At 44.6% G+C, this 15,247-nt stretch overlaps 1 protein-coding gene across 2 annotated transcripts in view; it reads right to left on the minus strand.

The window, feature by feature from the left end:
- Positions 1-14,758: 14,758 nt before the first annotated feature.
- Positions 14,759-15,247, minus strand: part of LOC128692735 (uncharacterized) — a 28,149-nt gene continuing 27,660 nt past the window's right edge. For both annotated transcript variants that reach the window (XM_053782059.2, XM_053782060.2), the window contains exon 6: positions 14,759-14,849. In XM_053782059.2, coding sequence (XP_053638034.1) covers positions 14,781-14,849 — 69 coding nt within the window. In that variant the 3' untranslated portion in view covers positions 14,759-14,780. The remainder of the gene's footprint in view (positions 14,850-15,247) is intronic.

Genomic DNA, 15,247 nt, shown 5'->3' on the forward strand with positions numbered 1-15,247 from the left:
GTGTTGGGATTGGTTGACTTGTTGAGGTGGAACAGAGGTTAGTATGATGGAAACGTTGTGAGGAAGTGTAGTATGAAGGGAAGGAGAGAAGTGGAATGATGGGTGGAAGGAAGGGATGAGGGGAAACAGAGAATGTTAGAAGAAAGGAAAGAAAATGGTAATGTTATAAGGGAGAGGGTTGGATAAAGGATGCCAGTATGAGAGAGAAGGGGAGGGGATGCTGATGAGAGAGAGAGGAGAGAGACCGAGAAAGAGAAGTAATGATACTAGTGAGGGAGAAATAGAGAGAATGAAGAGTAAAAATATGATTACACGATTTTGGAAGTAACGTGGGAGAGAAAATATAATAAAGACAGTGGCAAAGGTAAATCAGAATCAAACCTTGTACGTAAACACATTGTTTACTAGCTATGTTAATGAAGATGATCATTGTTTACTAGCTATGTTAATGAAGATGATCATTGTTTACTAGCTATGTTAATGAAGATGATCATTGTTTACTAGCTATGTTAATGAAGATGATCATTGTTTACTAGCTATGTTAATGAAGATGATCATTTTCTACCTGGCTTCGCCTAAGTGGGGCTTTAACAACCACACTGACAGTCACACAAACGTTGCCTGATCTAATAATCCTAGTAAATTTAATACCTAAATATTTTGCGACATGATAAAATATCTAACTATAAAATGCTGGGTCAATAATTTAAACCAAAACAATGTTCACCAGACAGGTAAAAAAGTAATGAGTATTGACCAATATATTTACTGTGTAAAGCCTCATCGATCAGTTACGTTTTTATTGTGATTTTTATATATTGTTAAGTGAGGAAGGTTTTCCACTGAATTATTTTTCACTGGTAAGATAGGCAGGTAAGCTGGACATAATAAAAGAAGGATTATTATTATAATCATAAAGAAGAGCTAAACCCTTAAGTGTCAAATAATAGGAAATAATACGTCACGTCACCAGATTAGTATTATTATATTACCTTTACGGAGAGTGCTAAATGCGTAGGGGTGTCATGCAACGCCTGAGGGAGGGGAGGTAACTAGGTTCGATCCGAGGAAAGGGAAGGAAATCAGCTGCAATTCCTTGGATCAAGAGCCTTGCACCGGCATCAATGTACCTCCCTGGAGTGGTATAAAGTTAGGCACTAAACCCTCAGGAGTCATACAGGGACTAGTGGAAAGGGAAACAGTCAGGTTTGATCCAGTGAAAGATAATGTAATTCCAATTCCTTGGACCAAGAGCCCTTCAGCATCATCCCCCCTCTTCTGCAGGTAATTAAGGAATTAGCGAAGGAAATTATTATTATAATCAAAAAGAAGCGCTAAGCCACAAGGGCTATACAGCGCTGCTAGCGAAGGAAAATACAAGGAAAATAATTAAACAATGAAAACGAGAGTTGAGGACACTGAAGCGTTAATTAACGATAGCAATGAACAAGCTAATTAAACCTTTCCACGTATTACTTTCTGGGAGGTGAAAAAAAAAAGTTGAAAAAAATCGACGCTCTTATTAAGAGGTTAGAAGAAAAAAAAATGACGATCTCATTAGAAATTCATATTACATTGAGTTTGTGGGGAAGTGCTAACCCCGTAGGGGTCGTACGGCGCTTTAGGGGGGGAGGGGAGGGAAGGTAAATCAAGGAATTTAACTCGTCCTCCACTTCCTTGGAACGAATCTTATTGCCTTCCATTACTCAGATGCTGTATGAACGCTACGGGTTTAGCGCTTTCCCATATACAGATAGACACAGGAAACCAGTGTACATATGAAATTCCTTGCCAAGACTGTGATCTTATCTACATAGGTAAGAAATACTACATACGTCTGAAATACTGGCCAGAGCCGATCTTTGTTCCAACGCCTAAAAAATCAACACCAGTCTTTTTTTTCCTGTTGTATAGGACCTTGTTGCTGTGGTCGCGTTGATATTTGACCTGCTCGTGAGGCTGACATTAACCGGCCAATGAAACATTCTGTGGATTTTCACTTACGAAAATGGCCGGCGTTGGAGGAATCAATCACTTTTAACAATCAAAATTAAGCGCTAAACCCATAAAGGTCAAACAGGACGTTAGAGGACGGATAGATAGTGTTCCTGGTATCTACCTGATATTGAAGTCTATTTAGTGGACTAAGCGAGCGGGCGTCCCTTCTTCCCTCACCCTCCTATCTATACCACACACACAAAAGAGTACACTTTCATCTGCAAAGATATGCAAAGACCAGAGTGTAATTATAATCTGGTCTTTGCATGTTACAGCTTTAGCAAATCCTTCCCTGCAGCGTTGTATGACCCTTGTGGGTTTAACACTTATTTTTTTATTATAACAAGAGAAGCACAATGGGTCCAGGGACTGGGTTCCTAAAGTTTTTATACATAAAAAAAAGTATGCATAGCGTAAGATTACAGCGTGCACCTTAAGCGCTAAACTCACAAAGGTCACACAGCGCTGCAGGGTAGTGCATGTTGTGCATTATGCTTCACCTAAAACTAGCAAGGGTGGGAAATGTAACGGCGGTGAGGAATGCTAAAGGAAGTACATTTTTATAATCAAAACTAAGCACTAAACCCACCAGGGTCATACAGCGTTGCTATATGAAGTACAGTCAAAGGTTGTGTAATTCTGTTGCTACGAAGACCAGACACACCAGCGAGGGTTATGAATATGCAAGTCAGTCAGTAAGGGTAGTGGGGAGCGCTGAAGGGAAAATAGAATAAAAGTGTAATAAAGCAGTCGTTAGGTTAGTCGTTAATAGTCAACGGGAGTCGGCGTCAAAGGTGGTGGCCAGATGCAGTGCATGCATGAAAGTGGTAACTTCGCCGGAGGGATAATAAAAAAGCGCTGAACCTACAAGGGTCATACAGCGCTAAACCTGTATTATAATCATGGGAAAGCGCTAAACCAGTAGAATTATACAGGGCCTGGGGAATGGAGGGTATTCAGGCTTAATTCAGGGAACTCGAGCACAGATCCAGTTCCTTAGATCAAGAGCCCCTTGTTCTTTCTCACTCCCTTGCGCGAAAGCCCAACTGCCTACGGTAGCTTCCCGCTCTTTTTCTTGACCACTTCCGCTCTCATTCTCGTGCCATCGCAGTGTACACAGATGGCTCGAAGTCTTCTGGCAGCGTCGGATTCGCAGCAGTGTTTCCGGACAGTGTCGTGCGAGGACATTTACTATCCTCGGCTAGCATTTTTACAGCTGAATTGTATGCCATTCTTGCAGCACTTACCCGTATTGCATCTATGCCTGTGCCATCATTTGTGGTTGTCTCAGACTCCCTTAGTGCTCTACAGGCTACACGAAAATTTGATACACCTCACCCCCTAGTCCTCCGTATCCAACTTTGGCTACGCCGTATCTCTACCAAGCATAAAGATATTGGTTTTTTGTTGGGTTCCTGGTCATGTTGACGTACAGGGCAATGAACACACACACACACTGCTGCGAGGTCAGCAGCACATGACCTACCAGTTTCATATAGAGGTGTTCCATTTACGGATTATTTTGCTGCAATAGGTGGTAAGTTATTAAATGCTGTAAAGAGTTTTTATGAGGATAGTGAGGCTCAGGTTAGGGTGTGTAGAAGAGAGGGAGATTACTTCCCGGTAAAAGTAGGTCTTAGACAGGGATGCGTAATGTCACCATGGTTGTTTAATATATTTATAGATGGGGTTGTAAAGGAAGTAAATGCTAGGGTGTTCGTGAGAGGGGTGGGATTAAATTTTGGGGAATCAAATTCAAAATGGGAATTGACACAGTTACTTTTTGCTGATGATACTGTGCTTATGGAAGATTCTAAAGAAAAATTGCAAAGGTTAGTGGATGAGTTTGGGAATGTGTGTAAAGGTAGAAAGTTGAAAGTGAACATAGAAAAGAGTAAGGTGATGAGGGTATCAAATGATTTAGATAAAGAAAAATTGGATATCAAATTGGGGAGGAGGAGTATGGAAGAAGTGAATGTTTTCAGATACTTGGGAGTTGACGTGTCGGCGGATAGATGTATGAAGGATGAGGTTAATCATAGAATTGATGAGGGAAAAAAGGTGAGTGGTGCGTTGAGGTATATGTGGAGCCAAAAAACGTTATCTATGGAGGCAAAGAAGGGAATGTATGAAAGTATAGTAGTACCAACACTTTTGTATGGGTGTGAAGCTTGGGTGGTAAATGTAGCAGCGAGGAGACAGTTGGAGGCAGTGGAGATGTCCTGTTTAAGGGCAATGTGTAATGTAAATATTATGCAGAAAATTCGGAGTGTGGAAATTAGGAAAAGGTGTGGAGTTAATAAAAGTATTAGTCAGAGGGCAGAAGAGGGGTTGTTGAGGTGGTTTGGTTATTTAGAGAGAATGGATCAAAGTAGAATGACATGGAAAGCATATAAATCTATAGGGGAAGGGAGGCGGGGTAGGGGTCGTCCTCGAAAGGGTTGGATTATTATTATTATTATTATTATAATCAAGGGGGAAGCGCTAAACCCGGAGGATTATACAGCGCCTGGGGGGATGTAGAAGGGTTGGAGGGGGCAAAGGTGGTTTTGTGGGCAAGGGGCTTGGACTTCCAGCAAGCGTGCGTGTGTTAGGAGTGAATGGAGACGAATGGTACTTGGGACCTGACGATCTGTTGGAGTGTGAGCAGGGTAATATTTAGTGAAGGGATTCAGGGAAACCGGTTATTTTCATATAGTCGGACTTTAGTCCTGGAAATGGGAAGTACAATGCCTGCACTTTAAAGGAGGGGTTTGGGATATTGGCAGTTTGGAGGGATATGTTGTGTATCTTTATATGTGTATGCTTCTGATTATTATTATAATCAAAAAGAAGCGCTAAGCCACAAGGACTATACAGCGTATGCTTCTGAACTGTTGTATTCTGAGCACCTCTGCAAAAACAGTGATAATGTGTGAGTGTGGTGAAAGTGTAGAATGATGATGAAAGTATTTTCTTTTTGGGGATTTTCTTTCTTTTTTGGGTCACCCTGCCTCGGTGGGAGACGGCCGACTTGTTGGAAAAAAAAAAAAAACTACCCACCTTCACACCAATTGGCAACAACGTTGGTCTAATCTACTCGGTAACAAACTTCATTCTATTAAACCGAGTATAGGTTACTGGCCGTCCTTTTGTCATCAGTGTCGAGGTTGGGAGACTACTCTCTCCCGTCTTTGCATTGGCCACACTCGTCTTACTCTTGGGTATCTCATGGAGAGGCACCCTGTTCCTCTCTGAGACGTGTCAGGTTCCAGTATCGGTTAGCCACATTCTGTTTGACTGCCCTCCCTCTCAGTGAGCATGCAGAATTGACCTCCGTCGTCGTCTCCGCTCTACTATCTCTTTACCTTCCCTTCTTGCTGATGGACCCTCCTTTAATCCTGACTCTCATTGATTTCATATCTCAATCTCTTGCTACCCTCTACCCTTGTACTATCCACTGCCCCACTGTTCTCTGTACCCTACTAATTATCCCTCTCCCTTTTGCCACCTGATACCCCTGCTTCCTTCATGCCCTGCAGCGCTGTATAGCCCTTGTGGTTTAGCACTTCTTTTTTATAATAATTAAAATTCTCAGAGCGGCATTGGGCCCCGAGACATGTCTGATACAAAAACGAGAAGAGTGCAGTCTCCTAAACACGACAGCGATATGACCAGAAAACTGGAGAAATGTCTGATGGCCACCTAACACGTCTTGTTTCCCCATTAGGTGGAGTGACAACTATCAAAAGCTGCGTTAAATGGAGATGCCTTTTGTTTAAGAGCTTTAAGAAAACCCTCCAGTAGTGAGGACAGATTTGATGAGGAAAGAGGACATCCAAGTACTAAATAAACCCAAAAGGGAAAGATTATTATAATGATCAGAAATAGGCACTAAACCCACAAGGGTTATACAGCACTGCAAGGTAGGTGTTTAAAGATGTACTCTGGAAAGAGTTAAGGCCAGATTCTTCAGATCAAATGACCTTTATCACATCGAAGAACCCCCCCACCCCTGACAGGTCACCATTTTTTTTAATATAAGGGAGGTGCTAAACTCATAGGGGGCAAATAGGAAACATCCTGGTTCAACCCAAGAAAGGGGAGGGCAAGTCTGCTGCTTTGGCCCAAGGTCTCTCTGGCATCAAGACTACCACCTTCCTGTGGTTCTTGATGCCAGTGAGCCTGTGCATCGAGGCAAGTCTGATATAATGAAATATTATAATCGAAAATAAGTGGATGTAAGGGAAGGGTAGTCCTAATTCCTCAGACCAAGAGCTCATCACTGGCATCAAGTAAACCCCTTTTGATTTATTATTATTATTACAATCAAGGGGGAAGCGCTAAACCCGGAGGATTATACAGCGCCTGGGGGGGGGGGGATGTGGAAGGCATTCAGGCTTAATTTGGGGAACTGGAGCACAGATCCAATTCCCTAAATCAAGAGCCCCTCACCAACATCAAGGAACCTTCCTTGAGGGGACAAACCCCTTTTGAAAGGCCCCAGAAATGAGGTTATAGTAACATTCAGGAAGCAGCACCAAACCCTGGAGAAATGGTAGGCATGTCGATTCAATCCGAGGGAAGGGCAAGCGAGATGGGCCAGTACTATACCCAATTTGCAGTTTACTTATCAGTGTGGTGACCACCCAAAGTGTCTGACGTCTGATATTGCACTAGTCTTAGGTAATTATTATAATCAAAACTAAGCTCTAAACTCATCAGGGTTATATAGCACTTGTCTGTCAGGAAACAAGACAAACATTTCCTGACACGACTCGAGTCATACGATGACCTGCCGCTGGAGCATTTGGTCATCTGACAAGAGGCCTTCTGCTGGCTTGCCAGTCCACCTTTCAAAATTATTAATGATTATAACAAGTCTTCATGCCTGGCCGTTTGTATTTGTGAAGTGCTCAGCATCATACATTGATATCCATGGGGGGATTATTATTATTATAATCAAGGGGGAAGCGCTAAACCCGGAGGATTATACAGCGCCTGGGGGGGGGATGTGGAAGGCATTCAGGCTTAATTCGGGGAACTGGAGCACAGATCCAATTCCCTAAATCAAGAGCCCCTCACCAACATCAAGGAACCTTCCTTGAGGGGTGATATCCATGGGGAATGCCACAAACCACCTAGAAAAAATTATTCATTTTGAAGAACTAGTCATAATCACCTAGGGATTTGAGTTACATTAATGTGAATCGCTGAACTCTCAGGAGTCATACAGCACATTTGTAACGGAGACAATCAGGTTCAATTAAAGAGATAGGCCAAATTGCCTGGATCAAAACCCTCACCAGCAAAAAGGAACCTGATAACCTCCCTTCCCTTAAGGCAAATGGAGGTTGTCAGGTTTGTTTGATCCAAGGAAGGAAAGGGCAGCTCCCATTCCTTGGACCAAAATTTATTTTATCTTGGAGAGTGCTGAACCAGTTGAAGTCATAGTTCCTGGAAAATGAGAAGCATTCAAGATTCATTCCAAGGAAGGGTAGGATAAGTTCAAGAATCTATCACCAGCATATTTTATTCACGGGGAAGCACTATACCCATGAGGCATATATTATTATAATCAAAAAGAAGCGCTAAGCCACAAGGGCTATACAGCGCTGCAGGGCAGGAAGGAAGCGAGGACATCGGGTGGCAAAAGGGAGATGGATGAGTAATAGTTTACGGAGAACAGCGGAGCAGTGGATGGTGAAAGGGCAGCAAGAGACTGAGCTAGAAAGGGCTGAGGGGAGTGCGAAAAGTATCATCAGAGTTTGTGGAGTAAATCAGTCGTTGTCAAGAAGTCAATGAGAGAGTCAGGATTAAAGGAGGGTCCATCAGCAAGAAGGGAAGGTAAAGAGAGAGTAGTAGAACGAAGACGACGTTGGAGGTAAATTCTGCGTGCTCGTTGATAGAGAGGGCAGTCTAACAGAATGTGGCTAATCGATACTGGAACTTGACACTGCTCACAGAGAGGAACAGGGTGCCTCTCCATGAGATACCCATGAGTAAGACGAGTGTGGCCAATGCGAAGGCGGGAGAGAGTGGTCTCCCAACATCGGCACTGATGACAAGAAGACGGCCAGTAACCTATGCTCGGTTTAATAGAATGAATTTGTTACCGAGCAGAGTTGACCAACGTTGTTGCCAACGGGTGTGAAGGTGGGTAGCTATTGCAGCAAAATAGTCCAGAAATGGAACACCTCGATAGGAAATTGGTAGGTCATGTACTGCTGACCGCGCAGCAGTGTCTGCCTGTTCATTGCCCTGTACGTCGACATGACCAGGGACCCAACAAATTATTATTATTATTATAATCAAGGGGGAAGCGCTAAACCCGGAGGATTATACAGCGCCTGGGGGGGGATGTGGAAGGCATTCAGGCTTAATTCGGGGAACTGGAGCACAGATCCAATTCCCTAAATCAAGAGCCCCTCACCAACATCAAGGAACCTTCCTTGAGGGGGGGGACCCAACAAAAAACAATATCTTTATGTTTGGTAGAGATACGGCGTAGCCAAAGTTGGATACGGAGAACTAGGGGATGAGATGTATCAAATTTTCGTATAGCCTGTAGAGCACTAAGGGAGTCTGAGACTACTACAAATGATGACACAGGCATAGATGCGATACGAATAAGTGCTGCAAGAATGGCATACAGTTCAGCAGTAAAAATGCTAGCTGAAGATAGTAAATGCCCCCGCACGACGCTGTCCGGAAACACTGCTGCGAATCCGACGCCGTCTGAAGACTTAGAGCCATCTGTGTACACAGCGGTGGCATGAGAATGGGAGTGGAAGTGATCAAGAAAAAGAGAGCGGGAAGCCACCGTAGGCAGTTGAGCTTTCGAGCAAGGGAGTGAGAAAGAACAGACCCGAACAGCTGGAACTTCCCAGGGGGGTAGGGAAAAGTGAGATGCTACATGAACATATAAAGGTGGTAACTGAAGGGAAGACAAGAGTGAATGTAGGCGAAGAGAAAAGGGACGGAGCAAACAGGGGCGGCGAACGAATAAAGAATGTCTACTAATATCGGTGACCATTCTATAAATGGAAGGATTGTGTAGATCGTGAGAGCATACATAGTAGCGAAGGCAATGGGCATCACGGCGATCAGACAAGGATGGAACATTCGCTTCTGTATAGAGGCTCTCAACAGGGGAAGAGCGAGAAGCACCAAGGCACAAACATAATCCTTGGTGATGGATAGAGTTAAGGCTAGAGAGAGTAGCAGGAGAGGCCGCAGAATAAATCTGGTCACCATAATCGAGTTTCGATAAAACGAGGGCTGAATGTAGGCGAAGCAGAGTTCGACGATCAGCTCCCCAGGAAAGATGAGCAAGGGTTTTAAGAAGGTTTAGCCGGCTGTGACAAGTTGCCTTCAGAAAGGTAATGTGAGGTTTCCAGGATAACCGACGGTCAAAGAGAAGGCCTAGAAACCTGACTATCACGTTCGGGGATACGGGAGCCATAGAAATACAAAGGATGATCGGAGATAACAGAGCGTCTAGTGAAAGTAATTTGGTGAGTTTTGGTACTTGAAAATTTAAACCCATGCGTGGTGGCCCAAGTGGAAACACGGTCGACTGCATGCTGGAGAGAAACTGCAATAAGATGAGTCAGCGCCTGCACAAGCAATAGCGAAGTCATCAACATAGAGTGATGACCAAATATTGGGTGGAAGAACAGAGGCCAAATCATTTATAGCAAGGAGAAAAAGTGTTGTGCTTAGAACACATCCCTGAGGGACACCTTCAGCTTGGACGAAGTCCGGGGAAAGAACATTATTAACTTGAACACGGAAATGTCTGTCAGTTAAAAAGTTCTTAAGGAAGGATGGTAGATTGCCTCGGAGGCCTAAGGAATGGGCCTGGGCCAAAATATTATACCTCCAAGTTGTGTCATATGCCTTCTCAAGGTCAAAAAATATGGCAATAACCGAGTGATTATTCGCAAAGGCATTACGAACATACGTATCCAAGCGTAGTAAGGGGTCTATGGTAGAAGGACCCTTACGAAAGCCATATTGACTAGCGGAGAGACTGTTGTGTCTCTAAATACCACATTAAACGTGGATTTACGAGACGTTCCATCACTTTGCAAACTGCGCTAGTAAGAGCGATGGGACGATAGTGGGAGGAATCGTGTCCTGTAGTACCCGATTTGCAGAAAGGGAGAACAATGGCAGATTTCCACAGCTGGGGAAGAACTCCTTGTGCCCAAATAAGATTGAAGAGGTGTAAGAGGACTACAAGGGCTGATCGATGTAAATGTTGTAACATACGAATATGAATGTCGTCAGGCCCAGCTGCCGATGATCGGCAAGCTGAGAGTGTTGCCTCCAGTTCTTGAAGTGTAAAAGGCACATTATACTGTTCTCTGAGAGAAGAAAGTCCAAAGGTACTAACTCTCTGGCAGACTTTGAGGAAAGAAACGAGGGGCATAGATGGAGCCCCCGGGAAATACGGACCAGATGTGTGCCAAGTTCAATGGCAATGTCGAGAGGGTTTGCTACATCAACACCAGCGACCCGTAGAACAGGAGCCAGGTCAGGAGAGTATTTACCACTCAATTTCCTCACTTTTTTCCAGACTGCACTCATAGAAGAAGCAGAGGTGATGGTGGAAACAGTCTCGCCAGCAAGTGCATTTAGGCTCAAGGATGACACGGCGAGCGATCACACGCTTCTGCTTAAAATCAAGAAGTCTCTCAGCGGTTCTATTGTACCGGTACCTGCCTCATGCAGCGCGTTTCAAACGTACTGCACGAGCACAAGCAGGAGACCACCACGGCACGCACTTCTGAGAATGCCTGCCTGAGGTTTGGGGTATAGAATGAGAAGCTGCGGTATAAACTGACGTTGAGAAGAGGTGTAGGAGCTCATCAGTGGAGGATGAAGGAACCTCACTAAAAGCAGTGAGTTGCGAGTAAAGATCCCAATTTGCCCGATCCAAGTGCCAGCGAGGGCTACGGAAAGGTGGTGAATAGGAAGGAGAAGTAAGAATGATTGGAAAATGATAGCTGTCATGTAAGTCCGGTAGAACAGACCAGGTGAAGTCTAGTGCAGTGGAGGAAGAGCAGACTGATTGATTGATGCAAGAAAGAGTAGGAGTACGAGGATCAAAATGGGTGGGAGTACCTGTATTTAAAACATTGAGGGGGTGAGAGGCGAGAAAAGCCTCCAACTGGATGCCACACGAGTCACAATGACACCCCCCCCCCCCCCGAGGAAATGGTGTGCGTTAAAATCACCAAGTAACAGAAGTGGTGGTGGTAAGGATGAAACAAGAAAGGTAAAGTCTGGGATAGAAAATGCTCGAGAAGGAGAGAGATATAAAGAACATATTGTAAACCACTTATTCAAGTGGATACGGGCTGCAGTGTAATGCAGCGAGGTATGAACAAACAGTTGACAGTACGGAATATCATTGCGTAGAAGAAGGGCACTTTCATTAAAGGTCCCATCTGAGAAAGGATCCGAAGAATACAATAAATTATAGCCTGAGATAGGTTGGAAAACAGCCGAGTGTAATTTTGGTTCTTGTAAGCAAGCACCAACAGGGAAAAACCTGGAAAGCAACATCTGAAGCTCACCCCGATTACCCTCGAGGCCGCGGATATTCCACTGTAAATAGGCCATGATTGGCGATGAAGAAAATACCAGGAATCCGTAGGTAAAGGCACCTACGGACTAGAGGGTTAGAAAAGTCAACGTGTGGTGGCATTGGAAGACGTTCAAGCAGCGAAGGAACGGAGCGTTGCGAAGAATGGGGTTGTGAAGATGGAGGAGAGGGAAGAGAAGGAACAGGAAGTGAATCAGTGTCCATTGAAGGTTTAGTCTCTGCAATGGCTTCAAGTGTTTCTGAATTCAAAGATGTATGGGAGACCATATTGGAGATAGAAGGGGGAGGGTGAGTAAAGATTGGGACAGTAATGGACTGTACCAAAGTAGAGGGGGAGGAAAGAGTGTAAGGGACTGGAGATGAAGTGGGGGGGGGGGGGACAGAAGAGGCCGAAACCTGGGAGGTGACAGAAGAGGGAGAAACTTGGGAGGGGACGGGGGTGGAATGCATAGTACGAGGACGACGACGAATCTCCACACTTGTTAATAGAGCTAGAGAGAGGGGAAGAACTAGGCACAGACTGGAAAGGTCAAGTGTGGAGGTGGAAGAAGGGAAGGAAGGGGCAAAGAAGATTTGAGCAATGTGGATTTTTTGGACTTCTGAGAAGTAGAGGGGCGATTGGCATTAGGCGTCGTACGAGGTCTTGTCGATACTGGGGCTTGTGAGGAAGGACGCGAAGATGTGAGAACAGACTGAGTTGTAGTCGGGACGTCAGAGCCAAGGACAGCAAAAGGATTAGATGCCGGAGTGGCTATGGGAGGGGTAACAACAGAGGAGGCTGCAGAAGATGGGACCCCAGAAGTAGGGGGATGCTTTGAAACATGTGAATAAGAAACACGGGGTAGTCTCCCTTTGAGGCGGAGACGAGTAACTGCCATAGCATGAGGGAGACCTTCTGCCTCTTTGAGGCAATGGATTTCACGTTCATTTAAGTAGACCTGGCAACGGCAGGAGTATGAAGGGTGAGCTTCATTACAATTAAGGCAAGATAGAGGTTGACTGCAAGATGTATTAGAATGGTCGTCGGCACCACAGACTGGGCATTCGGCCATAGATCTGCAATATTTCGCTGGGTGACCAAAATGCCAGCAATTTCTACACTGTTGTGGTGTAGGGATCACCTTTCGAACTTGTAATCGATGTCCCGCGACATATACAGAGGACGGGAGTTCTCGGCTGTCAAAAGTTAAACGAGCTACATTGCAAGGGTAACGTCTCCGCCCACGGGCAGGAAGGACATAAGTGTCTACTTTGAGGATTGGGAGATCCTGGAGTTCCAGCTGTTCAAGAATGTCATTGCCACATGACTGGAAATTCTGTTGGACTATGGGGCAGAATGACAGTACCACTACAAGAATTGAGAGAAAGATGTTTTTCAAGTGATAGTAGTAGTATCTATATGCAAAAGGAGAGAAAGATCATGAGCTTGGGTAGCATTCTGGACAGTGACGATGCGCGTACCGCTCTTGAGAGCATGAAATGAAATATCTCTACCAACATGACGCAGGAGCGCTTTGCCAATACTATGGTCAGAAAGGTAGGCAGAAGAAGAAGTCTGTCTTAAAGTAAAGAATTTAGTCCATTGTGTGGTCCGAAACCGAGCGTGGAGAGGGAGTGCACGACGTGTCGGTCTTTTCCGAGTAGAATGGGAAGGTAACGAAGGAGCATCATCAGGAGATTGACGTTGGCGTTTAGGAGTAGGACCGGAGTTCGTCCGGCGTGAAATGGGCGGGCGATTCGAAAATTGCCGTACCCTAGAGGGAGAAGCCGGAAGCATGGTCAAAGGAGAGCGGAGTTCAGACAAATCAAAGGAGTCAGTCAAAGCCCCGGTACCTGAAGCGGGTGAGGAAACAGCACCAGCAAGAGGTACAGGGGCATCAGGAGTGTCCGAAGAGTGGTCTAAAAACAAGGCAGGGTCAGAATGGGGTGCGATATCAAGAAGGGGCCCGGGGGTAGTGGGTTCATGGATTGGGTTCTCCATGGTTAGGTTACTCCTTTGCTTTTTGTTTTTAAGAAAAAAAAAAAAAAGAAAAAAAAAAGAAAAAAAGGGGGGAGCGGGGAGGAATAGTTCCCAGGAGGAATGAAAGGGCCGGAAATCTCCCTCCGCTAGTAGCGCAGATGCAGCATGGAACCCGTGCCATACCCTACCCTTCATGCCAGTAAACCAGCAATCCGGGATAGCAACCTCACATCTGCCGAGCTACCTCGGTGGACAAGAGAGGGCGGCCGGATATCCGCCACAAAGCATACCTCCTTCGGCCACCACCCCCCGGAATCCGAAAGGTGGCTTCCAGAGATACACCCGTCGCCCGAAAGACACCCAAAGCTACTCCGGGATACCGGAGAGGGATCAGGACATCCCCAGGTGATCCAGATTCCACGGCAAACTACGCCACCGCCAAGAACCTCAATGGAATGGGATGGACCCCGGTATCCTTTCCCCTACCTAGGAACTAGCGCGCCTGTGGGAGAAATCCCAAAGGGCAAAAAGAGGAAGGGCAAAAGGGAGGGGTGGGGAGGAGGAGGAGTAAAGGAAAAAGGGGAGGATGGGATAGGGGAGGGGAGATTGGGGGGGTAATTAGGTTCGGTCTGAGGAAGAAGACCGACAGGTCTAATTCCTCAGACCAAGAGCCTCTTCACCATGCCAAGGAGCCCCCCTAGAAGAGGCATGAGGCATATAGCTTTTGGGGAATAGGAGGCAATCAGGTTCAATCCATAGGGATATTGGGTCTTCTTCCTTGCATAAAGAACTTCTCAACTGCATAAAAAACCTACATTTACCAGTATTAAACATTAAAGGGAAGGGAACGGAAAAAGGTAGTTCCATGCACAGGGTCAAGGTATGACCTTAACAGACACTGGAATCTTTCCAAGGCAGGTGCCATCATATTACCTGGGTTAAGAATGTGATTGCCAATCAGCAACAAGTTAGCCGAGCAGGTTGTGAACCTGACCCAGAGTTCAAATAGTAATTATTAAATTATATGTCCATCACCCACCACTGATTTACTTAATTATTTACATGGACTACTTTACATTTAAATTAAAAATCATATTACAATTATGTCTAGCACCCTGATTTTTTTTTTCTGGCGTATTTTTCAATTAATAGAGTAAGAAAAAAATATTTAGATAATTTAGCAATTTAGGAATTATAAAAACAGATCACATTACAATATTTATTCACTTAACGGTTGGACTTGGCAACACGTTCAAGTTCATCTTTCTTCTTGATTGCATAGCTGTTAGAAGAACCCTGAAAAAAAAAAAAAGGTAAATATTGCTTATTAACATTTTAGTAACTTTACTATCATATAGTAGCAGATTACATTTACTATTTTAATTTTAGTGTGCGAGATTGCTGTCTACCAATCCTATTGTGTTAGCCAGTGATTTGCAAACCACTGTTCAGATTTCTTGTGGCAAACTTTCCTGCAATTCAGTAGTCATACAGATAATGTAACTGGCAAGTTACAACATACAGGTTAACAGTCTTTGCTAAACTGCCAAAAATAGGGAAAAAAAGCCAGTATTAAATGTTTGGAAGGGTGACTACCCAAAAATAATAAATAAATTTTGGGTAAAAGTTGGCATTCCCAATAATCTAGCATATTATCCTCCAAACTCAAGCCAAAAAGGATGTTTGAGTGTGTC

Source organism: Cherax quadricarinatus, chromosome 30, assembly GCF_038502225.1.
Source record: "Cherax quadricarinatus isolate ZL_2023a chromosome 30, ASM3850222v1, whole genome shotgun sequence".
Taxonomy (NCBI): Eukaryota; Metazoa; Arthropoda; class Malacostraca; order Decapoda; family Parastacidae; genus Cherax; species Cherax quadricarinatus.